The 25,711-nt window shown below is 44.2% G+C and overlaps 1 protein-coding gene and 1 pseudogene across 2 annotated transcripts; both read left to right on the forward strand.

Annotated features, from left to right (window-relative positions):
- Window positions 1-2,915: 2,915 nt before the first annotated feature.
- On the forward strand, window positions 2,916-10,908 carry LOC139419456 (uncharacterized). 2 transcript variants are annotated; one of them, XM_071169404.1, is made up of 5 exons: window positions 2,916-3,369; window positions 4,620-4,937; window positions 5,076-5,360; window positions 5,672-5,767; window positions 10,251-10,908. In XM_071169404.1, the coding sequence occupies exons 1-5, from the start codon at window positions 3,309-3,311 to the stop codon at window positions 10,388-10,390; spliced, it is 900 nt and encodes a 299-aa protein (XP_071025505.1). In that variant the 5' UTR covers window positions 2,916-3,308; the 3' UTR covers window positions 10,391-10,908. The 2 variants fall into 2 exon arrangements, 1 of the variants encoding a protein (XP_071025505.1); XR_011635411.1 differs by lacking the exon at window positions 5,076-5,360 and having other exon boundaries at window positions 3,300-3,369.
- Window positions 10,909-24,332: 13,424 nt separating this feature from the next.
- LOC139419185 (general transcription factor II-I repeat domain-containing protein 2A-like) lies at window positions 24,333-25,001 on the forward strand (annotated as a pseudogene).
- Window positions 25,002-25,711: the final 710 nt, after the last annotated feature.

The raw sequence follows: 25,711 nt of genomic DNA on the forward strand, positions 1-25,711 counted from the left end.
ACATGCCAGGAGCAAACCCTGACACTACACATTCAAGTATATCGGACCAAATTATGAAAGACTGTACTTCTGAATTCCGTAAAGTCTGTGTGGAAGAGGTGATTTTTTTTTGTTGTCTATCAACAATGACAAGTCACCAGGGTCTGACAATCTAGATGGAAAATTACTGAGGATAATAGCAGACAATATTGCCACTCCTATTTGCCACATCTTCAATTTAAGCCTACTAGAGAGCGTGTGCCCTCAGGGCTGGAGGAAAGCTAAAGTAATTCCGCTACCCAAGAATAGTAAAGCCCCCTTTACTGGCTCAAATAGCCGACCAATCACTCTGTTACCAACCCTTAGTAAACTTCTGGAAAAAATTGTGTGTTGACCAGATACAATGCTATTTCACAGTAAACAAATTGACAACAGAATTTCAGCATGCTTATAGGGAAGGACAATCAACAAGCACAGCACTTACACAAATGACTGATGATTGGCTGAGAGAAATTTATGAATAAATGATTGTGTGGGCTGTCTTGTTAAACTTCAGTACAGATTCTGACATTATTGATCATAGTCTGATCAATTATTGATCATAACACGTATGTGTTATAACCCCCTGTTATAATGTGGATAAAGAGTTACTTGTCTAACAGAACACAGAGGGTGTTCTTTAACGGAACCCTATCAAATATAATCCAGTTAGAATCAGGAATTCCCAAGGGTAGCTGTTTAGGCCCCTTGCTTTTTAAAATTTTTACTAACGACATACCACTGACTTTGAGCAAATCCAGAGTTTCTATGTATCGGATGACTCAACACTATACATGTCAGCTACTACAGCGACTGAAATGACTACAACACTCAACAAAGAGTTGCAGTTAGTTTCAGAGTGGGTGGCAAGGAATAAGTTAGCCCTAAATATTTCTACAACTAAAGGCATTGTATTTGGAACAAAACACTCACTAAACCCTAAACCTCAACTAAGTCTTGTAATAAATTATGTGGAAATTGAGGAAGTTGAGATGACTAAACTGCTTGGTGTAACACTAGATTGTAAACTGTCATGGTCAGAACATATTGATGCAGTAGTAGCTAAGATGGGGAGAAGTCTGTCTAGAATAAAGCGATGCTCTGCCTTCTTAACAACACTATCAACAAGGCAGGTCCCACAGGCGCTAGTTTTGTCGCACCTGGACTACTGTGCAGTCGTGTGGTCAGGTGCCACAAAAAGGACATAGGAAAATTGCAATTGGCTCAGAACAGGGCAGCACGGCTGGCCCTTGGATGTACACAGAGAGTGAATATTAATAATATGAATGTCAATCTCTCCTGGCTGAAAGTGGAGACAGATTGACTTCATCACTACTTTTATTTATGAGAGGTATTGTTGAATGCACCGAGCTGTCTGTCTAAACTACTGGCACACAGCTTGGACACCCATGCATACCCCATAAGACATACCACAAGAGGACTCTTCACAGTCCCCAAGTCCAGAACAGATTATGGGAGGCACACAGTACTACATAGAGCCATGACTACATGGAACTCTATTTCATATCAAGTAACTGACACAAGCAGTAAAATTTGATTTAAAAAACAGATTAAAAAAACACCTTATGGAACAACGGGGGCACGCGCACAGGCACGGGCACAGGCACAGGCACAGGCACAGGCACAGGCACAGGCACAGGCACAGGCACAGGCACAGGCACAGGCACACACACACACACACACACACACACACACACGATAACATACGCACTATACATACACATGGATTTAGTACTGTAGATATGTGGTAGTGGTGGAATAGGGGCCTGAGGGCACACAGTGTGTTGTGAAATCTATGAATGTATTGTAATGTTTTAAAATGTTATAAACTGGAGAGTAGCTGCTACTTTGGCAGCAGCTAATGGGGATCCATAATAAATACAAATACCCTGATGCACAGGGCTTCAAAATCAAGTGCCCCTATCCCCAACAGTGAAAAAAAAATTTTAAAAAAGGAGCAAGCCTTTATCGTTGGTTTTTCAGAAATATTTGGTGATCGAATAGGAATGACTGGATGGTGACCACTGCTGTAGACCATTCCTCAAGCAAGTGGAGATGGAGGGAATCTCCAGAGTTAGCCATCTCTGAGATAGGTTGTAATTCTGTAGGTTATCAGAGAAGTGTTTTGTAAAATCCATGAATAACTTCGTAAAACCCACAACCTTCTGATTGGTGGTGTTAAAGTGATTTCCATTTTTCAGATTTTTAAGACCTGGAACATTCTAATCTTGTTGCTGTAAAATTTACTCCAGATTTTCATCTGTGTGTTGGTTGGTCTGTGAAGGGCTGCTTCTGCAGCTCAGGTGTGCATAATGTAGTGTACCCAACCACTATAGGGTCTCTGTTTAGAGTCTTTAGATATCCTTTTATATCATGATGCCACAACTTAATGGTACATTTCCACTCCCTGTAAGCACTCTATTGCTACCCTGGTGAAGTATAATCTTACACTCCAAATGTACAATAAAGATTTGTTGATGCATGACGCCACAGTATGGCATGTTTCCACTTCCTGTGAGCAGTGTTTTTTTGTTGCTAACCTAGATCCGGTAACGAGCTCGAGCTCCAACAGATATCTAAAAACTTTTGACAACTTCTAAGTTTTGAGTTTGTGCAATAAACTACTTGAGGGAACTGCTACTTGTAGGAAACGTCTGTTCACTAACTAACCACAGGTTGTTGTTTCACAGTGTTCCGTTATTTCCTTCATATACTTTGAGTTCCAACCAGTCTTTAGGTAGAGGTTTCTTTGATCTCCCTGTGAAACTGCGAATGTGCAGACCGCTGACGAGCAGGTGGTATGGCCTCAACCAATCAAGAGCAAAATAATTAGGTCTCTGAGTGGTTCTTACTCTACCACACTTTCTGTACCAACTGAGAACTTTAAAGTAACTTTAAAGTAACATGTCTCTTAGGATTTTAGCCAAATTAAATACTAATTCTGAGAGTTGTGTTAGCATCATATTTTAGCTTTATTAGTTGTGGATCATGTCATTTAGAGTGATAGATGGATAAAAAGATAGTTACACTGTTGGGGGAAAATGGTCTCTTGTAGAAAGGAAAGAGTTGTGGTTTTGGCACTTGTGAGCTACTTAGTTCTGCAGTGGGTGTTTTCCTCCATTGGACAGGAAGACATGACAGGGAATGTAAGTGTTTGTGTGAGTGTGCATGCGTACTTGCATTCATGATCAGCTATTGTGTCTGAAAGACATACAGAAGTACCGGTACACAGAGTCTTTGGCTAGAGGGTGTAGGACTGCCTATTCACAATGCTATTGCAACAAGCTTTCTCTCTCCTAACCACCCTCACCCTCTCTACCCAATTTACTGGTGAGTATTTCTGTCTTATTGTTGCATTTTGGTAGGATTTATCTATTAGTTGTACAGTTGTACAATGATTCATTGTAAGAAAAATTGTAAGCTACAGTAGCAGGGTGATTCGTCCATTCAGTGGTTTAGTTGTTTGAATCAACATACTGTAACAGTTGAAAACCAGTTATTGATTGACCAGTCAATGTAGATATGAATATTATATTGTAACAGCTATTTGGGTTTGCTTTGTTTCAGTAGCGGTCCGTGCTGTTTTTTATGAGCATGGCCTTATTTCCACTACAGCATATTGGATGACTGTCATTCATATTCCATTCACCCAGCTCAATGTAACACTGATAGGTTTATGCTACAACATGATACAAAAATGATCCCTATACCCATCATGAGGTTGCTTCCATCTAGCCTATGAATTCAAGTTTACAACGTAGGTGCACAGGTTGTGAGAAAAATGTCAGTAATCAAGGTAACCAACAATTCAATACCGCTTTGCACACTCTTGCCTGCATCTAACTTATCTACGGTGTAATCAATAGTACAAACAGTTGTAAACAAGAGTTTGTATTGGACAAGTTGAGGTACTGTATGTTTATCCCCATTCCGTTTGCTTCCGTTTAAGAAATGTTTTTCAACAGAATTGGCGGAATGAATACACCCCTGTTCACCTGCACACACAGTTCACTTTCAATACAGCGAGATACAAACAGCATGATCACTTTTCTCATTGTATAATTTCTTCTTGCATGTACACACTCTCCTCTTCTCATCTTTTCCCTTCGCTTGTGGACTTCAGTGCACAACAAAACCGCTCTCTGTGAGCAGGCGAAAAAACCTTTCCAAGCCAAACCTTCATACCATAAGCGCTCAACTCTACACACAGCCTACTTCATGGTCACCATATTAGCTAATGTCATAGTCAACATAGCTTAAAGAACTAATGCGTTAGTAAACCCCTTCCTCTGAGGAGTCTCCACTGCTTTGGTTGCATTAATCTGGAACATCAACTTTTAGCCACTTCATATAGGTATTTTCAGTACTGGACGTATGTAAATAGTATGGCCTAATATAGCATGATCTTAATATGGGATGAACTTTGTTGTTATTACCATTATTTGTATTTTTGTTCATTTCCTTTACTCTCACGTAGTATCATGAGTGTACAGTATCCTGAATATGAATGAGCACATAACCTGTGTCCTATTTTATTGTGTTAACTTTGGATTGAAAAATAATCCTGTTTGGTTCCGCAGGTGTTAAGGAGAACGTTAGAGCAGCCGAAGGCAGTCCTTCCCACCTTCCTTGTCCCTCACCCTTTGGATTTGATGGGAAAGTTGTTTTTAAATGGAAGAAAATTGGAAGTCCTGGCATTATTTGCGAATACAATGTGAATAGAGAAATCAGTTCAGTCGTATCCTGTAAATCTCAATTCAAGGTAACCGGACAACCTCCTAAGCTGTATGTTTCAGAGCCAAAGAGCACCGACTCTGGTCTATATACCTGCTTCATATCAAGAGTCATACCACCACCAACCATTGAGAATTCCTCCTCTGTTGATCTTCAAGTGACAGGTAATTTATCTCGTTGAAGATATCACTTTATAAACACGTGTTTACTAGTTTTTGTGTCTCTAAATCAAAGCATACAGTAGGATATTAGAATGGCATTTACAGTCGTTCTAGTTCCAGTGCTATTCTCTTCTTCTGCAGTGCCTCCAGGTCTAGTCCTAGAGAGGCAGAACAGCAGTGATCCTGGCTGCATCCAGCTCCTCTGTACTTTGGAGGGCCTTGACCCCCAGGACGTCAACTTCACTTGGACCCGACAAGGTCAGGGTTCACTGGAGACACTGTTGACCAATCACACCCCCTCTAAACAGAGCAGCTTTCTGACCCTGTGCCAATCAGTGTGGAGAGAGGGTGACACGATCACCTGCAATGTCAGACTCCTAGCCAATAACACCAACCTGAGCATCAGACTTCCCTACAGGGAACTAGGTGGGTGACATTCAGACATAATACATGTACTGTTAAGTAGTGCAGTCTACTTTTAATAGTAATTGACTTCTGATTTTGTTATTTTTCTCCCTCTAATTCATTGGTTGACTGTTGAGTGTAACCTGACAAGATTCCTGACACACAAGGTCATAGAAAAACTGTGATAAACAGACACTGAACAGTGGGGTTAGCTAAATCAGGTTGTTATTTTGCCCCAAGCTTCACAATCACATATGGCAGGCTGGACACTTTGATTTATGACACTATCTATAACGGTAAATCTCTGACCCTTGATGGTCTTGTTGTTTCAGAGACCTACCATGAGGACAACCTTTTGACTATCATCTGTGTCAGCACATCCATCGGGGTTGTGGCCATCGCAGCTGTCACCATAAGTATTTACAAATGTAAGTCTTGTAGTCTATATATTTTTGGGGGGTCAGTGCTTTCTTAAGCTTACACAATTTATACATATTTTTCTATTTACACAAAAGGCCATGTAAGTTCCATGGTCAATTACTTTATTCACAGGCTTGATCATTTGAGGTAACTCTCAAGTCACTGGTCTTGTAACCAGTTCACTTTAAATTGTGGTTTGTTGTTTGGATTCACTGGAATCCTGAACAAAGAAAGCAGAAGTGGACCATTACTTACAGACAAAATCTTGGCCACAGCGTCACCTTACATTTCAAAGTGATATTTACTCTCATTGGAGAAAAATTCAGCCCCCTCATACTCAAAGAGGAAATTACTACCTTCCCACCACCCCTGCTGTTGACGCCTTTGCCTGCTATCTTATGTTGACATCCTGGCTTGTAGGCTACCAATTTATGGACTAAACCACGAATCACATCAGCTTCCATTTTAGGACTCAGTGTGTTGGAGCACGCCTGCTCTGCAGCGCTCTCATCGCCAACACCTCTCTCCAGAATTTTTCGTCGAGTTCCTCCTTCGACTCCCTGACTAGCTCTGGTTCACCCCTTGGCTCCGCCGACCACCCCATGTGCCCCTCCAAAAACCATTTTTTGGGCTGTCTTTTGGGCTTTCTACCTGGCCACAAACCCCGAAGTCGTCGCTGTCCTCCCTTCTCTTCTTGCGTCTCCCTCCAAGGAAGGCGATTTCCTCCCAAGTCCAGGATCCCTTCCCATCCAAAATCTCCTCCCAAGTCCATGATACTTTCTCCACCTGGGCACGCTGCTTGGTCCTGTTGTGTGGTGGGATCTTCTGTCACGATCGTCTAAAGAATTAACGGACCAAGGCGCAGCGTGCGTAGAGTTCCACATGTTTAATAAATGAAACTCACCAAAAAAATACAGAACAAACGAAGCGTGAAGTAAATGCAGTGCTCAACAGCAACTACACAAAAACAAGGTCCCACAAAAACCCAGTGGGAAAAGGCTGCCTATATATGATCCCCAATCAGCTGGGAACCATACCAGGCCAACATAGACAGATAATAACCTAGATAACCTACCCTAGTCACACCCTGACCTAACCAACATAGAGAATAAACGGATCTCTATGGTCAGGGCGTGACACGGGGATTCTATGCAGGGCATGCAACTACAGGTGAGTCATTTTCAGCATATGGACTCTGTGAGGTCTGTGCATAGACCTACAGTTCCTTCAGAAAGTATTCATATTCCTTGACTTTTTCCACATTTTGTTGGGTTACAGCCTGAATTTAAATTGGATTAAATTGAGATTGTGTGTCACTGATCTACACACAATACCTAATAATGTGAAAGTGAAATTATGTTTCCAGACATTTTAAAAATGTATAAAAAATGAAAAGCTGAAAGGTCTTGAGTCAATAAGTGTTCAACTCGTTTGTTATGGAGTAAAAATGTGCTTAACAAGTCACACAATAAGTTGCATGGACTCACTCTGCATGCAATAATAGTGTTTAACATGATACACACACACACATCTGTAAGGTCCCTCAGTCGAGCAGTGAATTTCAAGCACAGATTCAACCACAAGGACCAGGGAGGTTTTCCAATGGTTCGCAAAGGGCACCTATTGGTAGATGTGTAAAACAAAAAAAAGACATTGACTATCCTTTTGAGCATAGTGCAGTTTTTATTACACTTTGGATGGTGAATCAATACACACAGTCATTACAAATATACCGCAACCCTTCCTAAGTTGTCAGAGAGGAAAGAAACCACTCAAGGATTTCACCATGATTTTAAAACAGTTACAGAAATGAAAGGCTGTTAGAGGACAAAACTAAGAATGCATCAACGACATTGTAGTTACTCCACAATATTAAAATAAATGAGTAAAAAGAAGGAAGCCTATATAGAATACAAATACTCAAAAAAGTAATACTGCCAAAAATAATTGCTAAGAAATAAACTTTTGGTCCTGAATACAAAGCGTTATGTTTTTGGCAAACCCAAATCACACCCTGACCGAACCAAATAGAGAAATAAAACATCTCTCTAAGGTCAGTGCATGACAGTACCCCCCCCCCCCCCCCCCCTCCTCCAAAGGTGCGGACGACCGGCCGGAAACCTGAAGCTATAGAGGAGGGTCCGGGTGGGCATCTACCCTCGGTGGCGGCTTCGGTTCGGGACGTAGCCCCCGCTCCCTACGCTGATCCCTACGGAGGCCTGGGAACCCCCGCTGGGGGCTCTGGACTGCAGCTCGTCGCTGAAGACTCCGGAGTGCAGACCGTCGCTGGAGGCTCCGGACTGGGGGCCGTCGCTGGATGCTCCGGACTGGGGACCGTCGCTGCAGGCTCCTTGCCATGGATCATCGCTACAGGCTCCGGGCCATGGAACATCACTGGAGGCTTCGTGCCATGGATCATCACTGGAGGGTCCGGGCCATGGATCATCACTGGAGGCTTCATGCCATGGATCATCACTGGAGGCTTCATGCCATGGATCATCACTGGAGGCTCCGGGCCATGGATGATCACTGGAGGCTTCGTGCCATGGATTATCACTAGAGGCTCCGGGTCATGGATTATCACTGGAGGCTTCGGGCTATGGATCATCCCTGGAGGCTTCATATGTGGAGCCAGAACAGGTCTCACTGGACTGAGGAGACGTACTGGCAGCCTAGTGAGTGGAGCTGCCACAACACGTCCTGGCTGGATACCCACTCTAGCTCGGTGAGTGTGGAGAGCTGGCACCGGATGCACTGGCTATGACGGCGCACTGGAGGCATAGTGCGTAGAGCCAGCGCAGGACACACAAGACCGTGGGGGCGCACCGGAGGTCTGGAGCGCAGAGCTGGCACAACTCGTCCTGGCTGGATACCCCCCATAGCCCGGCAAGTGCGGGGAGCTGGAACAGGCCGCACTGGGTTGTGCTGGCGAATTGGGGATACCGTGCGAAAAAGCTGGCGCAGGATAACCTGGGCCGAAGAGATGCACCGGAGGCCAGGAGATGGGGGCTGCTTCTTGTGCTTGCTTCGTTAAGCCAACTCCTCGTAACGTAGCCGTTCCGCTTTAGCTGCCTCCATCTCCTCCTTCAGACGGCGATACTCTCCAGCCTGCGCCCAGGGTCCTTTCCCGTCTAAGATCTCCTCCCAGGTCCATTCCTCCTGACCATGCTGCTTGGTCCTTTGGTGGTGAGATCTTCTATTACGGCTGTCGTCGTAATGGGAAAAAGGTGCAGCGTGGTAGGCGTATATTTTGAAGTTATTAAATGAACAACCTAAAAAAACAAGAAAGATAAACGACACGTAAAGTAATGTAGCGCTAAACCAGCAACTAACAAAAACAAGATCCCACAACAGAAAGTGGGAAAAAGGGCTGCCTAAGTATGATCCCCAATCAGAGACAACGATAGACAGCTGCCTCTGATTGGGAACCATACTCGGAAAACCACAAAGAAATAGACAACCCCAAATCACACCCTGACCTAACCAAATACAGAAATAAAACGTCTCTCTAAGGTCAGGGCATACAGTATTTCCATACTATGAGGTTGAAATAATATTGTGAAAATTATTATAATGCCCTTTTAGTGCAAGAGCTGAAATATTAGCCTGTTTTGGTGGAATGGAGTTTTGGCCTGACTGGTGACATCACCAGGCGTTAAATTAATTAATAGACCAATAAGAAAGAGAGTTTCAAACCTCTCTGCCAATAACAGCTAGTTTTCAGTTTTCCCTTCAGACCACTCCCAGACAGTCTTAGCAAAATTGTTGCTTGAGAAATTGCTCTTCTCTAGGAAGCTATTTTTTGTTTATTTTTGACCATTTTAATTTAAAACAATCACAGTAAGGTTCTTAATTTTTACCCAGAAATGATTTGATATTGGACCTTTAACCTTTAACATGACACAATTTTATTTGTCATTCACCACATATAAATTATGAATCACTTCTAGACTTTAGACTAGCGCATTGAAGTTGCTGTGTGTCACACCGGCACAATTTTTGGCAAAATGTTTTGATTTAAGAGGGCTTTAATTAGCCTTTCATGTCCCCGGAACACCAGTTGCCCAATCCTACTCTAGAAAAAAAATGGGTGGCCCTGAGCTCAGCACAGCTCAGCTCAAATCTCAATATGACCTTATAGTTCCCACAAACTTGTCATACAACACAACAGAGGTGTGAAAAATTAAGCTAAATTGAGAGTTACCAATGTTTTTCAAGAGTAGTACGGTATCAATCAGCCCACATGCAAAATGCTATTTTAATATGTGCTTTATTTAATATGGTGCATGATTGTCTAAAAAAATATTGGATACAAATACATTTATGGTGTTACAGCTCTGTTACAGCTCTGTTTAAAAACTGTAATTTAATTTGATTAATCTGTGCTATTTTGCACCACCAAAATGTTGCCTGGAACGCAGTAGTAGGCAACTATTCAGCTTAAGAGTCAACACAAAATGTGATTAGTTGATTGGCCTTCTCCCCATGCAGGTCGGCAGAGGACCAATGATGAAGGTGATTCCGTCTCATATAACAACAAGGTGTACGAGAACTTCAGTTTCAGCACACAAACCCAACAGAGACAGACGACCACTGCGTCCATCCAGGAACAATGCATTTATGAGAACTAGACAATCTTAATCTCACTCTGACACCCTTGTTCCTCTTTTCATCCGAGTTCATAGATGTGACATTATGACATTGCCAGCAGTAAGATTTTAGCTTGATTTCCAAAAAGACAAGGCCTGTAGCTTTCAAATGATATGTCAATTTCTATTTTCTGATTATTATTTTTGGGGGGTTCAGAGTTTAACAGGTTAAAATATATCTGACAATCACGCAAAAACTCTTTCCAAACATTTACTCTAGGCATACATTGGGTGATTGCCATTGATATCATTAAATTGTATATAACGTTTTCCTCTTGCTGTCCTTTTTAATGTGATATAAAACCTTACTGTGCATGTGTGAATCACTCTGGATAAGTGTTTGGGCCAATGACTACTGGTAAATTAATGTAATGTCCTCAACACCTGCTTGGGACTTATTTTCTATGAGATTTGCATGTTCTGAATATCAATCCTGTGGAAATTCATTGCTAAATTAACATGTATGTAAATGGTTTAATGTACTGGTTATCTGCGTTGCACCTGCAGACTCATGACTTTTCTTGACTTGTTCTGTTATTACAAGTACACATTGGTTGTTCCAGAAAAGGTTGAACAACTCTGAGTTCCTGTTTTAGTGCCAACATTGCTGTCAATGCTACGGTCTGTTTTCACGTGACTGGAAACAATTAGGGTGCAGTCTATCACGTTCACTTCTGCAGGTCCCTCAGCCATTTTTGCCATCATTGATTGCAATATTCTTTTTGATGTGGAGTTTTTTTCACAGTTCACAGTTTTATGACTTTATGACTTTTCACATTCTTCAGAGTGAACAATTCCTAATTTCTAAAGGTCTCTTTTTGCTCACCAAAGCCACAGAGTATATACAGCACCCATCAAAAGTTTGGATACAGCTACTCATTCAAGGGTTTTTCTTTATTTTTACTATTTTCTACATTGTAGAATAATACTGAAGACATGAACACTATGAAATAACACATATGGAATCATGTAGTGACCAAAAGATGTGAAACAATTCAAAATATATTTATATTTTATATTATTCAAAGTAGCCATCCTTTGCCTTGATGACAGCTTTGCACACTCTAGGCATTCTCTCAACCAGCTTCACCTGGAATGCTTTTTCCAACAGTCTTGAAGGAGTTCCCAGTTAGCTTGGGTGCTTGACTGCCGTTGAACGCTGGATCAACCCTACTCCTTGGCCAAAGCATCCAGTGTGCGCTCTGAACGCTCTGAGAGCGAAACGCTCAAAATTTACAAACGGACAATCTGACAACACTCTGGATTTACGAACGCCCAGAGTGCACTCTGGCACTCCAGATTGAATTCACGAACACACCCAAAATCGTAAAATGTCTAGCTAGTCATTTGCTATGCTAACAAGCTAGCAAGAGGTTGAATAGCAACAGCATCAACTTCCGGTAGACAGGCGAAGCACTAGTACGCTCAACTTAAACGATACGGTTCGTTTACAGTATACTAACGGGTGGCTCTGGCAGCTCAGGACAGACGGGCGGCTCTGGCAGCTCAGGACAGACGGGCGGCTCTGGCAGCTCAGGACAGACGGGCGGCTCTGGCAACGCAGGACAGGAGGGAGACTCTGGCAACGCAGGACAGGAGGGAGACTCTGGCAACGCAGGACAGGAGGGAGACTCTGGCAACGCAGGACAGGAGGGAGACTCTGGCAACGCAGGACAGGAGGGAGACTCTGGAAGCGCTGGACAGGAGGAAGACTCTGGAAGCGCTGGACAGGAGGAAGACTCTGGAAGCGGGGCTGCCACCGGAGGCCTGGTGCTTGGAGGAGGCACCGGATGAACCGGACCATCGGTGCTGCACAACCTGTCCTGGCTGGATACTCCCCATAGCCCGGCAAGTGCCGCGGGGTGGAACAGACGCACTGGGCTGTGCTGGCGAACTGGGGACACCATGCGTAGGGCTGGTGCCATATAACCCTGGCCGAGGAGACGGACTGGAGACCAGATGCGCTGATCCGGCTTCTTAGCTCCTGGCTCGATGCCCACTCTAGCCCGGCCAATACGAGGTGCTGCGATGTAGCGCACTGGGCTATACCTGCGCACTGGGGACACCATGTGCCTCAAGGCATAACACAGTGCCTGCCCGGTCCACCTCAAACAGTTTTGTTCTAAGGGGGAGGGGTGGGGGGTGGACTATCGTAGGTCAAATTATAATTTATGATTGCATAAGAAAGAATCAATGACTTTGCAACTGAAATATGAAAATGACGGAACCAAAATGAAAAGTGATTGCTGAGAGAATTGCTGTTTGGTTTTACACTTGTGGTAAATATAGTAGACAGACCCTACATTTATTCACGTAATACATTTGTCTCAGCCAGTATGGAGCTGGGAAGTGAAGTGGCTTAAAATAGTTTTACAATTGTCATATGTATCACCACCTGAACCAGTTCATCACCTGTTCTCGGACTGATCAATATTGGTCTCTTTTTTCTACAGGTTTACTTTCAAATCCAACAGCAGTCATATTACACAAAGGAAATTCAGTGACGATTAACTATAAAAGGAACAGAGGTGCTGTGCTTTTCTCAGTTTAACAGACAAGAGTGGCTGGTGTCGAAGACATGTAAAGAAAGCATACAATTTAATTGGAATAATGAGACTGAAGAGATACTTTTAAAAAACTTGGATGCATTTGCTGTTTGTTTTGGTTGCGTTTCACGTTATGCTGTGCCCAATATGAATGGTAAATAATGTATGGTGTTATTTTGGAGCCCCTTTTGTAAATAAGAATACATTTCTAGACACTTCTACATTAATGTGAATACTACCATGATTATGGTTAGTGCTGAATAATGATGAGTGATAAAGTTCGCCACAAATATCAAGTGATATAATTTCTAAACGGTTCACCTAATATGGATGAAGATACCCTCAAATTGAAGCTGACTGTCTGCACTTTGTATCATTGCAAATCCGAAGTGCTGGAGTACGGAGTCAAAATATCAGCGCTGTGAGTCAGGAAGCAGATGCAACATTTAATAAAACAATTCCATTGTTTACCGGCTACATGCTGGTAAACAATAACAATACCAACTGGTAGAGAACATGAGGGAGTGACATATAAAGGGGAGGAAATTATGAAGGTAATGAAGTCCTGGTGTGAATCATGATTAACAGGTGCGCGTAATGATGAGTCCCAGGACCAGTGGTTAGTATTCTGGCCGATGTTGTACACCGGAGGGGAGGAGCAGGAGAAGATGTGACAGTAATGAATGACCCCTAGGAGCAGGTCGGTCCGGGCGGTGAAGGTGGAGATCACGGATGATGTTGAGGGTCCAGATTGTCCTCCACCGGAACCCAACACCTCTCCTCTGGGCCAAACCACTCCCAGTCCACCAGATACTAGAGCTGGCCCCCCAATACATAGGAAGTCCAGTAGGGATCTTACAGCGTAGGCCTGGGGAACAGTATCAGCTAGAGGACCAGGAACCACCGGCCTGAGAAGGGAGACGCGATATTGACTGGGTAGTTGTAACCTGTATGTCACCTCATTGACTCTCTGGAGAACCTTGAACAGCCTCACAAACCGGGGGCTCAGTTTCTTCCAGGGCAGGCGGAGTGTGAGGTTCCTGGTAGAGAGCCAGATGCGGTCCTCAGGATGGAACACAGGTGTCTCACTGCGGTGACGGTCTGCCTGTTCCTGATGCCAGAACCACTCATCTACTGCAAAGGAGCTGTGGTCAGGCCCGGGGTCCACGGGGCCAGGGCCGGCTGGAAACCCAAAACACACTGGAAGGAGGTCAACCCAGTGGGGGAGTGACATAGGGAGCTCAGGGCGTACTCTTCCCAGGGAAGGAATCGTCCACACTCACCCTGCCGATCCTGACAATGACTCCTCAGGAACCTCCCCAGATCCTGGTTCATCCTCTCCACCTGCCCGTTGGACTGAGGCCGATACTCGGAAGTGAGGCTGACCGTGATCTGCTGGAAGAGACCTGCTGAAGACCTGCTGGAAGAGTGCCTCAGCAACCTGGAGAGCAGTGGGGAGACCAGGAAGAGGGATTACGCGATGATGAAAGCATAAGAGGGGGGAGAGAGATCGGTTACACAGTAAATGGATAGATGTGACCAGGAGTTGACATAATGAGTGACACCCTGCACCAAGGTGGGCCACCAGTACTTCTTAGCGATGGAGTGGATGGTGCGAGAAATACCTGGATGTCCAGCGACGACAGCTGTGTGTGCCCAGGACAGCAGCCGGTCCCTTATCCCTGTGGGAACGTAGATGTGTGTGCCCAGGTCAGCAGCCGATCCCTTATCCCTGTGGGAACGTAGATGTGTGTGCCCAGGTCAGCAGCCGGTCCCTTATCCCTGTGGGAACGTAGATGTGTGTGCCCAGGTCAGCAGCCGGTCCCTTATCCCTGTGGGAACGTAGATGTGTGTGCCCAGGTCAGCAGCCGATCCCTTATCCCTGTGGGAACGTAGATGAGTGTGCCCAGGTCAGCAGCCGATCCCTTATCCCTGTGGGAACGTAGATGTGTGTGCCCAGGTCAGCAGCCAATCCCTTATCCCTGTGGGAACGTAGATGTGTGTGCCCAGGTCAGCAGCCGATCCCTTATCCCTGTGGGAACGTAGATTCGCTCGGGAGGACATTTTCGGGGTGCAGGCTCCTTCTCTAGAGCCTGGCGGATGTCCACATCTATGTCCCAAACCACTGGACCCACGACTCGGGAGGATGGGATTATGGGTGCCCTCTGGACAGGAAGCTCTCCCAAATTGTAGATACGGGACAGAGCATTGGCCTTCAGTTCTTAGAACCTGGGCAATAAGTCAGCATGAAGTCGAACCTGGTGAAGGTGCACACCTGGCTTGGCGCGGATTCAGTCTCCTCGCTGTCCGTATGTACTCTAGTTTCCGATGGTCGGCTAGGATGACGAATGGTTCCTTGGCACCCTCCAACCATTGACTCCACTCCTCTAACACCAACTTCAATGCCAGGAGCTTCTGATCGCCAATGTCGTAATTCCTCTCTACGGAGGAGAAAGAAAGCACACAATCTCAATGGGTTACCCTGTCTTAGACAACTTCCCCCACCTCAGATGTGTCTACCTCAACCACAAGAAATAGAGTGGGGTCTGGGTGTTTTAGCAAGGAGGTGGAGGTGAAACGCCCCTTGAGACGAAAGGCCTCATCGGCTGCTGGAGACCACACCAACCTACGAGGCCCACCCTTGAGGCCGGAGGTGAGAGGGGTGGCGACAGCGCTGAAAATCCTGATGAAGTGGTGGTAGAAGTTGTCAAACCCCAGAAACCGTTGTAACCCCTTGATGGTGGTTGGGACTTGCCATGACCTTAACTCATCTACCTTCTTGTTCTCCATCCTCACTCCCTGCAGGTGATTTGGTAACCCAGGAAGGATACAGCCCTCTGGTGGAATTAGCACTTCACCTTGACAAACAGGTGATTGACCAAGAGGCATTCCAGGACTGCTCGAACGTGGGTGACGTGATCTTTCAGGTTGGTCGAGAAGATCAGGACGTCAATGTATACAATCACCTGCCCTCCGAGCAGGTTCCTGAACCTCTCGTTGATGAATGCCTGGAACACTGACAGAGCATTGGCCAAGCCAAAGGGCATAACCAAATACTTGTAGTGACCAGACATCGTGCTGAACGCAGTCTTCCACTCATCCCCCTCATGGACGCGGATGAGATTGTAGGCACCACGCAGGTCCAGTTTGGTGAAGAACTGAGCCCAGTGGAAATGCTCTATGGCTGACGGCACCAACAAGAGAGGGTACCAATACTTCCTGGTAATGTCATCAAGTCCTCGGTAATCGTTACATGGGCATAATCCTCCCTCCTTTTTGGTCATGAAGAAGAAACCAGCAGACGCAGGGGACGTGGATGTGCGGATGAAACCCTGTTGGGGTGCCTCTTGAATGTAATCCTCCATGGCCTGGGTCTCAGCCACAGACAGAGGGTAGAAGATTTTCTGATTTTCATCCCCGACCATGAGATAGGGTTATGGCATGTGGAGCCAAGGGAGGCCGATTTTGTGACCTGGTGCACTTGTGATGAAGAAAGATGCTCTCCTGGTGATTGGACTCTATGGTGAGGGTGAGTGGTTGAGTGATGTGTGTGATAGACCCAGATCCTAAAGTCCTTGAACTGGAAAAGGAGAGGAGAGCAGATAGATGGTAATGTTGAGGGAGTAGGCAAGGGTCTGATCCATAAAGTTTCCGGCGGTGCCGGAATCCACTAAAGCTGTAGACAAAGTACATGAGGGACAGTCAGCCAGAGTGATGGACACCAAAAAGAGTCTAGCAGGAAGAGCTGAATATGGAATACTCACTCCTGGTCCAGGGGATGGAACAGCACATGACTGTCCCTCTGCTCTAGTGAATCCCAGATTCAGAAGTACCTGACACTGCTGGAGGTGGTGCCTTCCTTGCCCGCAATACAGACATAGCCCAGCTGTATCCGTCTGCGTTGTTCTGCCGCGGAAAAGCATGTGACCTCTACCTCCATGGTTGATCCAGAGTAATCGCCGAAGGAGGGAGAGAAGCGATGAGAATGGCGACTCTCCTGGAGAAGGTTATCCAGGTTATCGCAATGAGTGCGTCCAGGGTGAGGTTGTCGTCCCGACAGGGCAGTTACGTCTGGACCTCCTCGAGCAGACCTCATCTGAATAGCGTGTGAAGCACCGGCTCATTCCATCCACTGGAGCTGCTACTGTCTGGAAGGTGAGTGCATACTCAGCAGCAGTCTGATTCCCCTGCTGTAGCAGAAGCAGACGCTCACATCCCACTCTGATCGAAAACGCATTTAAACAGAGCCAGAGCCCCTCATAAGAACCTAGCTCCTCCTCTCCTTTCTCCCAGATGGCCATGTCTGTAGCCATGAAGTGCTTTGAAAGGCTGGTCAGAGTGAACACCATCATCCCAGAAACACAAGACCCACTGAAAGTTGCATTCCGCCCCAACAGATCCACAGATGATGCAATCTATATTGCACTCCACACTGCCCTTTCCCAACACCTCCCTCTGCAACTGGATCCTGGACTTCCTGATGGGCCGCCCCCAGGTGGTAAGGATAGGTAACAACACATCGCCACACTGATCCTCAATACAGGGGCCCCTCAGGGGTGCGTGCTTAGTCCCCTCCTGTACTCCCTGTTCACTCATGACTGCACGGCCAGGCACGACTCCAACACCATCATTAAATGTGCCTATAGGGAGGAGGTCAGAGACCTGGCCGGGTGGTGCCAAGACAACAACCTCTCCCTCAATGTGATCAAGACAAAGGAGAGGATTGTGGACTACAGGAAAAAGAGGACTGAGCATGCCCCCATTCTCATCGACGGGGCTGCAGTGGAGCAGGTTGGGAGTTTCAAGTTCCTTGGTGTCCACATCACCAACAAACTAACATGGTCCAAGCACACCAAGACAGTCGTGGAGTGGGCATGACAAAACCTAATCCCCCTCAAGAGACTGAAAAGATTTGGCATGGGTCCTCAGATCCTAAAAATGTTCTACAGCTGCACCATTTCATCACTGCCTGGTATGGCAACTGCACAGACTCCAACCGCAAGGCACTTACAGAGGGTAGTGCGAAAGGCCCAGTATATCACTGGGGCCAAGCTTCATGCCATCCAGGACCTCTATACCGTTAGGTGTCAGAGGAGGGCCCTAAAAAAAAATTTACGACTCCAGCCACCCTAGTCAAAGACTGTTCTCTCTGTTACCGCACGGCAAGCGTTACCGTAGCACCAAGTCTAGGTCCAAGAGGCTTCTAAACAGCTTCTACCCCCAAGCCATAAGACTCCTGAACATCTAGTTAAATGGCTACCAAGACTATTTGCATTGCCCCCCCTTTACACCGTTGCTACTCTCTGTTGTCTTCTATGCATTGTCACTTTAATAACTCTATCTACATGTACATACTACCTCAACTAACCGGTGCCCCTGCACATTGACTCTGTATCGGTACCCCCCTGTACAGTATATAGTCTCACTATTGTTATTTTATTGCTGCTCTTTAATTACTTGTTACTTTTATCTCTTATTCTTATCCGTATTTTTTTTTAAATAGCATTGTTGGTTAGGGGCTCGTAAATAAGTAATCACATTTAATTTTATTTTATTTTATTTTATTCTAGGCAGAGTTCCTCTGTCCAGTGTCTGTGTTCTTTTGCCCATCTTAATCTTTTCTTTTTATTGGCCAGTCTGTGATATGGCTTTTTCTTTGCAACTCTGCCTAGAAGGCCAGCATCCGGGGGTCACATCTTCACTGTTGACGTTGAGACGGGCCAGTTTCAGTGCTTCTTTAATGAGCACAACAGTTTTCAGCTGTGCTAACATAATTGGAAAATAGTTTTCTAATGCTCAATTAGCCTTTTAAAATGATAAACTTGGATTAGCTAACACAACGTGCAATTGGAACATAGGAGTGATGGTTGCTGATAATGGGCCTCTGTACGCCTATGTAGATATTCCATTACATATCAGCCGTTTCCAGCTACAATAGTCATTTACAACATTAACAATATCTACACTGTATTTCTGATCAATTTGATGATATTTTAATGGGCAAAAAATGTGCTTTGCTTTCAAGAACAAGGACATTTCTAAGTGACCCCAAACTTTTGAACGGTAGTGTACATACGAGGAAAGCTGAAGTCTCTACCTTTCTATTGATGTCTGATTCCCAGTTCATCCAACAGATAGCAGTAGTACATCACATGACGTCTCTTGCCGCCTTGAAACCAGTTGCACCTGGTTTGGGTAGTGAGTCACTGTTCCAAAATGGCGGAAAAGATTTAAGCCTAAAATCTTAAAATGACCTTAGCAATCAGGGCTTTCAAGTTATGTAGTTAAACAATTAAAAATAAGACACAGACAGGTAAAGGAACTTCAAACCTTTTTTCCTGTTCACTTTTGCTATTGTAAACAATGTTCTAACTAAACAGTGCATGTGGAGGATGCATACAAGGTCATGTGGAGAAGGAAATGCATTGCTTTACAATGACCATCAGAGTGTACGGTTTCCATGCATACTACATGTTGACACTTTTGGTGACTTGACTTAAATATGTCCATAGCGCATCCCTCTGAATGAGAGTGTTTTGGCCAATGATTACTGGTAAATTAATGTAATGTCCTCAACTGCTGCTAAGAACTTATTTTGTTTGAGATTTGCATGATTTGAATTTTCTAACTTGGAGATAACTGAAGTCAAACCTAATATATCTATCCTGTGGACATTCATTGCTAAATGAACATGTAGGAAACTGATTTAATGTACGGGTTATCTGCGTTGCACCTACAGATTCATGACTTTTCTTGACTTGTTCAGTTATTACGAGTACACATGGGTTGTTCCAGAAAAGGTTGAACAACTCTGAGTTCCTGTTTTAGTGCCAACATTGCTGTCAATGCTGTGGTCTGCTTTCACGTGACTGGAAACAGCTATGGCGCAGCCTGTCATGGAAATTGCAGGATTATGTTATAATGTTTGTATTGCATTATAATGGTTGTTTTATTCGACAGAATAGAGTATTCTGTTAACTATTGTGTGTGTGTGTTCTACAGAGGATGGGCCTCTATGAGATAACACTGACAGAGGAGATTTACAATGTCTTTGGGTGATAAAACCTAAAGAACATTCCAGAGAACATGAGTTAATGTTTCTGCTCTATACCGTACCAGGGTGAGATGGTTCCAGTTTGGAGTAGGAGGGCCAGACACTGGTCTATACAATGAAAACTGTTGACACAGCAGTTGCTGTCTGCTATGTATTATAGATATCTTTCATACAAATCTTAACCTTGTGACCATTCTATGTATCTGTTGTTCGTCATGTAGGTTGAGAGGGGTGTATCTTGGCTTTAAAAGAACTTTGTACTTTTGTTTTATCACTCTCAACGGTTCATTAGAAATGGTGAATCGTTGAAAGTCATTGCTATTGCAAAGCTCTTCTTATTAAAGATTTAGTTTAAGTATAACTCTGACTTGTGTGATAAGTTTGTCTCTCCTTGTTTGATAATACAGACATTAACCACCACAAGCCTCTCACATTCACCACTCAGCAATGATGTGGCCACTTCTGCAGGACCCTCAGCAGTTTTTGCCATCATTGACTGCAGTATGATGTGGATTTTTTTAAACAATTTCATGGCCAATGACAGATGTGGTGTACTCCCCAATGCCAGTGAAGGAATCCCGGAACATATTCCAGTCTGTGCTAGCAAAACAGTCCTGTAGCTTAGCATCTGCTTCATCTGACCACTTTTTTAATCAATCTAGTTACTGGTGCTTCCTGCTTACATTTTTGATTGTAAGCAGGAATCAGGAGGATAGAATTATTGTCAGATTTACCAACTGGGAGAGCGATTGAATAAACCCCCACTTCCCTCAACTCTCTACCACCTATACTCCACACACAGAGATGCATACAAACCTCAATTCTCAATTCGCAAACATGTAATCTTTGGACAATGCAGAGTTCTTTTCCCTCTGATGGCACATTTCACATGATGATAGAAATTTCCCTGCATAAAAGTCCCCGGCTACTAGGAGCGCCGCCTCTGGGTGAGCGTTTTCTTGTTTGCTTATGGCGGAATACAGCTCATTTAATGCTATATTAGTACCAGCCTCTGACTGTGGTGGTATGTAAACATCTACAAAGAATATAGATGAAAACTCTCTCGGTAGGTAATGTGGTCTGCAGCTTATCATGAGAAACTCTACCTCAGGCGAGCAATAGCTCGAGACCTCCTTAGATATCGTGGACCAGCCATTGTTTAAAAAATACATAGAACGTCGCACCTTGTCTTACCAGACACCGCTGTTCTATCCTGCTGGTATGTCGTATAACCAGCCAGCTGTATGTTGATATTGTCGTCGTTCAGCCATGACTCCGTGAAGCATAAGATGTTACCGTTTTTAATGTCCCGTTGGTAGCTTAATCTTCCCAATAACTCGTCCATTTTATTGTCCAAAGATTGCATGTTTGCGAGCAGAATTGAGGGAAGTGGGGGTTTATTCGATCGCCTCCTACTCCTCAGAAGGCAGCCCGCCATCTGCGGTTAAACCCAAATGGTGAAAAAACCACATGAGATGAACTGGGCAGTTGGGTTTGTAAATGTACATGATATCACTGTTGTGTGGTAGAACGTAGCTAGCACCCACCTTTGCGCTAACCTGAGATTTTGAGCAAAGATCCACTAGATTCACACACATTGAACCTGCTCTGTAAGGAAATGAACACCACAGCAGAGACCCAATCTGCTTAAAAATAGGGGACACACATCCCACAGGAGCTCTGTGATTTTGTTACATTTTTCTTAGTTCATCCCTCAGTCACACTGTGCTGCGTTTTGTGCTGTCTGAAAAATAAAGTTGTTTTTTCGCTCAGTCCCATTGCAATGCATTGTGTGCTGTCTGTTGTGTCTGCAGTGCACTGCCACTAAACTTCTACTTCTTGTCTTCTCCTTCCCCTCATCCATGCCTACCACTTGTTTCTCTGTTGCAGACATCACTCACAACCCTGTCACTCACCGCTCCCCCATGCATGCAACCATGTACACTAAACTGACACTTGCACCAGAATAATCCCATACCTCCGTCAGCTCAGTCAAAACTCCTTGCTCCTTTCTGAGTGTTGTTGTACGTAGCTATCTAGTTAAGTCAAGTCTCTTGCCAACATTGAACAGAGGGGAATAACAAAAAATATATATGACCATGTAAATTACAAGTTTAGTATTTTGTAAAGAAAAGAGACTGTATTTACTATTTACCCTCCCTCGTACATGGCGGAAAATTCCCAATGTGATTTGATGTCGGCCATTTGGGAGCTAGCTCAAGAAAACTCTAGGCAACATTCTGCCTTCTCCCTACAGTTTTCAGTGGTTAGCTTAGCCCACGACTGGCTCATGTGAACTACATTCCCGACGCTGTGTTTTAACGTTTATAAATGTCATTAATCATCGCTTGTGATATGACTTTCTAAACATATGGCCCTAGTTGGTGTTCGGAACATGCTAGATAGCTAATTAGCAAAAGTATTAGTCTCTGTCTTCTGTCTGTTTTCCATAAACAAGTGCGGTAACATGGGGATAAGGCCATGTGGGAACACTAACCCTTAAAAGGTGTGTATCAATTAAACCTTTTGTGTTTTTTTGTTTTTTTATCGCCAATATGAAAAATATGGTCCTTATGCTTCCAAACCTGTCCTGCAAGCAATGCATGTTAATGTTCAGACCAAGCGTCAGGGCTCTTAATAACAAAACTGCCCCGTACAGAAGACGTTTTCGTCCGATAACTCTTATGTGTAATGGAACTGAGAGATGATCAAGGGCTGTGTGGGCACTAGCTAGTTGGCTGTAGCTATTTAGCAAGTGTAGAGCATTAAGAAGAAGACGTCACCAGACATCATAGAATGTTCTTGTAGCTAATCAAAAGAATACAACTGGACAATTTAGAATGTATGCGTTCTAAATGCATATGCAAAACTTCTTGACATGAGTCTCACGTTAGCTAACCAGCCGGTTAGCTTAGCTAAAGTTAGTTAGCGCCTGTTAACGTGTTTGAAGTTACTGGACATGAATAGCAACAGGCATTGTACACTTGTCATTGTTTTATATGTTTTTTTTCACCTTTATTTAACCAGGTAGGCTAGTTGAGAACACTTTCTCATTTACAACTGCGACCTGGCCAAGATAAAGCAAAGCAGTTCGACACATACAACAACACAGAGTTACACATGGAATAAATAAACATACAGTCAATAGTATATATACAGAAAGTATATATACAGTATGTGCAAATGAGGTAAGATAAGGGAGGTAAGGCAATAAATAGGCCATGGTGGCGAAGTAATTACAATATAGCAATAAAACACTGGAATTGTAGATGTGCAGAAGATGAATGTAGTAGAGATGCTGGGGTGCAAAAGAGCAAGATAAATAAATAAATACAGTATGGGGATGAGGTGGTTGGATGGGCTATTTACAGATAGATACATATGCAAACATAGATACTATATGTTTGCTGGATTTTTAGTTAGGTCATCTGAGAAGGACAGTGTACCGTCTAGCTATTCTCCCAAGTACTTGTATACTCCCACGTGCTTGTATGAGAAGACTACCTCAAGCTCTAAGCCCTCAGAGGTAGTAATCACACCAGTGGAGAGAGGGGCATTCGTATTACCAAACCACATGAGTTTTTCAAAGATGTCAAATTAAAAGAAAGTAGACAATGAATGTAAGGTGTTCCAGCAAGAGCGAACATTGAAATATGTATTTATTGAGGCATCAGGGAAAGCTGTGTGCTTAGTGTGCAAAGACAGCATCGCTGTCTTGAAAGACTACAACTTGTCCCAACCCTTCCAGACAAAGCATGCAGAGAAATATAGAAATATGTCTTCTGAGCAGAGGGCAAGTGCTTCGAAAGAGTTACTTTCTCAGCAGCAATAGCAGCAAGGACTTTTCACAAAACTGCATTCATCAAACGACACAATTGCGAGAGCTAGCTATTTACAGTCCCACAAAATTGCTAAACATAGCAAGCCATTTGCTGAGGGTGAATTCATTAAAGAATGTTTAATTGACTGCAGCAATACTTTGCCCCGACAAGAAAGATCTGTTTGAAAATGTTTCTCTGTCAAGAAGAACAGTGACACAACGTGTTGAGGACTTCGCAGAGAATATGGAACAACAGTTGAAAGACAAGGTAAAGTATTTCACCTATTTCCCCATGGCCCTGGATGAGAACAGTGATGCATGTGACACGGTGCAGTTGTTGATATTCTTACGAGGCATAACCCCAGACTTTGAAATTACAGAGGAACTTGCTTCAGTGCAGTCAATGAAGAGCACAACCACAGGACAATATTTATTGGAGGATGTTAATAAGTGTGTGGCAAATCTGGGACTGAGTTTTGAAAAATTATCCAGTGTGACCACTGATGGGTGCCCAAATTTGGCCCTTTGATAAGGATACAAGATCAAGTAGCTGAGTTGAACCCAGATCAGAAAATTATTTTCCTGCATTGCATTATTCATCAGGAGGTTCTCTGTAAATGTGTTCTGAAAATGAGCCATGTTGTGGATACAGTCACTAAAGTGGTAAACTTCATAAGAGCAAAATCTTTAAACCACAGGCAGTTTGTCTCACTGTTGGAAGAGACTGAGTCGGGCCCTGCAGATCTCCCCTACCACACAAACATGTCATGGCTGAGTCTGAGGAAGGTGCTTAAAAGGATGTGGGACCTGAAGTCGGAGAGTTATTTCAAATGAAACGAAAACGTGGATTTCCCTCAACTGCAAGATAAAGAATGGTTGGCTGATTTTGCCTTCACCGTGGACATCATAGCCCTCATGAATAAACTGAATTCCAATCTACAAGGGAAGGGCCTTTTTGCACATCAGATGTACGGCCTTGTCAAGGCATTCAAGGGAAAATTACTCCACCTAACCCGCCAAGTAGGTGCCAACAATCTCACCCACCTTCCGACACTTCTAGCCTGTTCCCCATCAGATAACCAGCAGGAGAAGTATACATCGCTGCTGCGTGCTTTGAACGGTGAGTTTTCTCATCGTTTTGAGGAACAAACAGTCTGCCCCTCGGTTGGGTAAACAAGCAATTTCATAGTCAACAAAGCACACAGGAGTCATGAGAAAAATAGCATGAAGCACAAGAACAAAATAGAACGACTTGGGGCTAGTAAGTTCAAAGAGTCACTGCCCCAACAAGATAACTTTAGAGAGTAGCTCTCTATGAGTCCAGTAGGCTATAAAAGTATGAGATAAAAGCTAACATAATAAGCTTCACTGTAGGAATGACTGCAGGAATGTCCCTCAGAGCTGTTACCTAAGAATGTCATGATAATTTCTCTACCATAAGCCGCCTCCAACATCGTTTTAGACAATTTGACAGTAGGTCTAACCAGCCTCAAAACCGCAGATCACGTGTATGGCGTCGTGTGGGGAAGCGGTTTGCTGATGTCAATGCTGTGAACAGAGCCCTATGGTGGGGTTAGGGTATGGTCATGCATAAGCTATCAATAACGAACACAATTGCATCTTGTCAATGGCAATTTGAATGCACAAAGGTACCGTGACAAGATCCTGAGGTCCATTGTCGTGACATTCATCAGCCACCATCACCCCATGTTTCAGCATGATAATACATGGCCCCATGTCGCAAGGATCTGTACCCAATTCCTGGAAGCTGTCTGCATACTCACCAGACATGTCACCTACTGAGCATTTTGGGATGCTCTGGATCGGCGTGTACGATAGCATGTTCCAGTTCCCGCCAATAGCCAGAAACTTCGCACAGCCAT

This window comes from Oncorhynchus clarkii, chromosome 10 (genome assembly GCF_045791955.1).
Source record: "Oncorhynchus clarkii lewisi isolate Uvic-CL-2024 chromosome 10, UVic_Ocla_1.0, whole genome shotgun sequence".
In the NCBI taxonomy this organism is placed as follows: Eukaryota; Metazoa; Chordata; class Actinopteri; order Salmoniformes; family Salmonidae; genus Oncorhynchus; species Oncorhynchus clarkii.

Bases quoted from the DNA above. Each gene is read 5' to 3' on its own strand.
- LOC139419456 (XM_071169404.1), top strand. From the start codon at position 3,309: ATGCTATTGCAACAAGCTTTCTCTCTCCTAACCACCCTCACCCTCTCT. The intron at 5,361-5,671 runs GTGGGTGACATT...TTGTTGTTTCAG, and splicing joins ACTTCCCTACAGGGAACTAG to AGACCTACCATGAGGACAAC. The intron at 5,768-10,250 runs GTAAGTCTTGTA...CTCCCCATGCAG, and splicing joins CACCATAAGTATTTACAAAT to GTCGGCAGAGGACCAATGAT.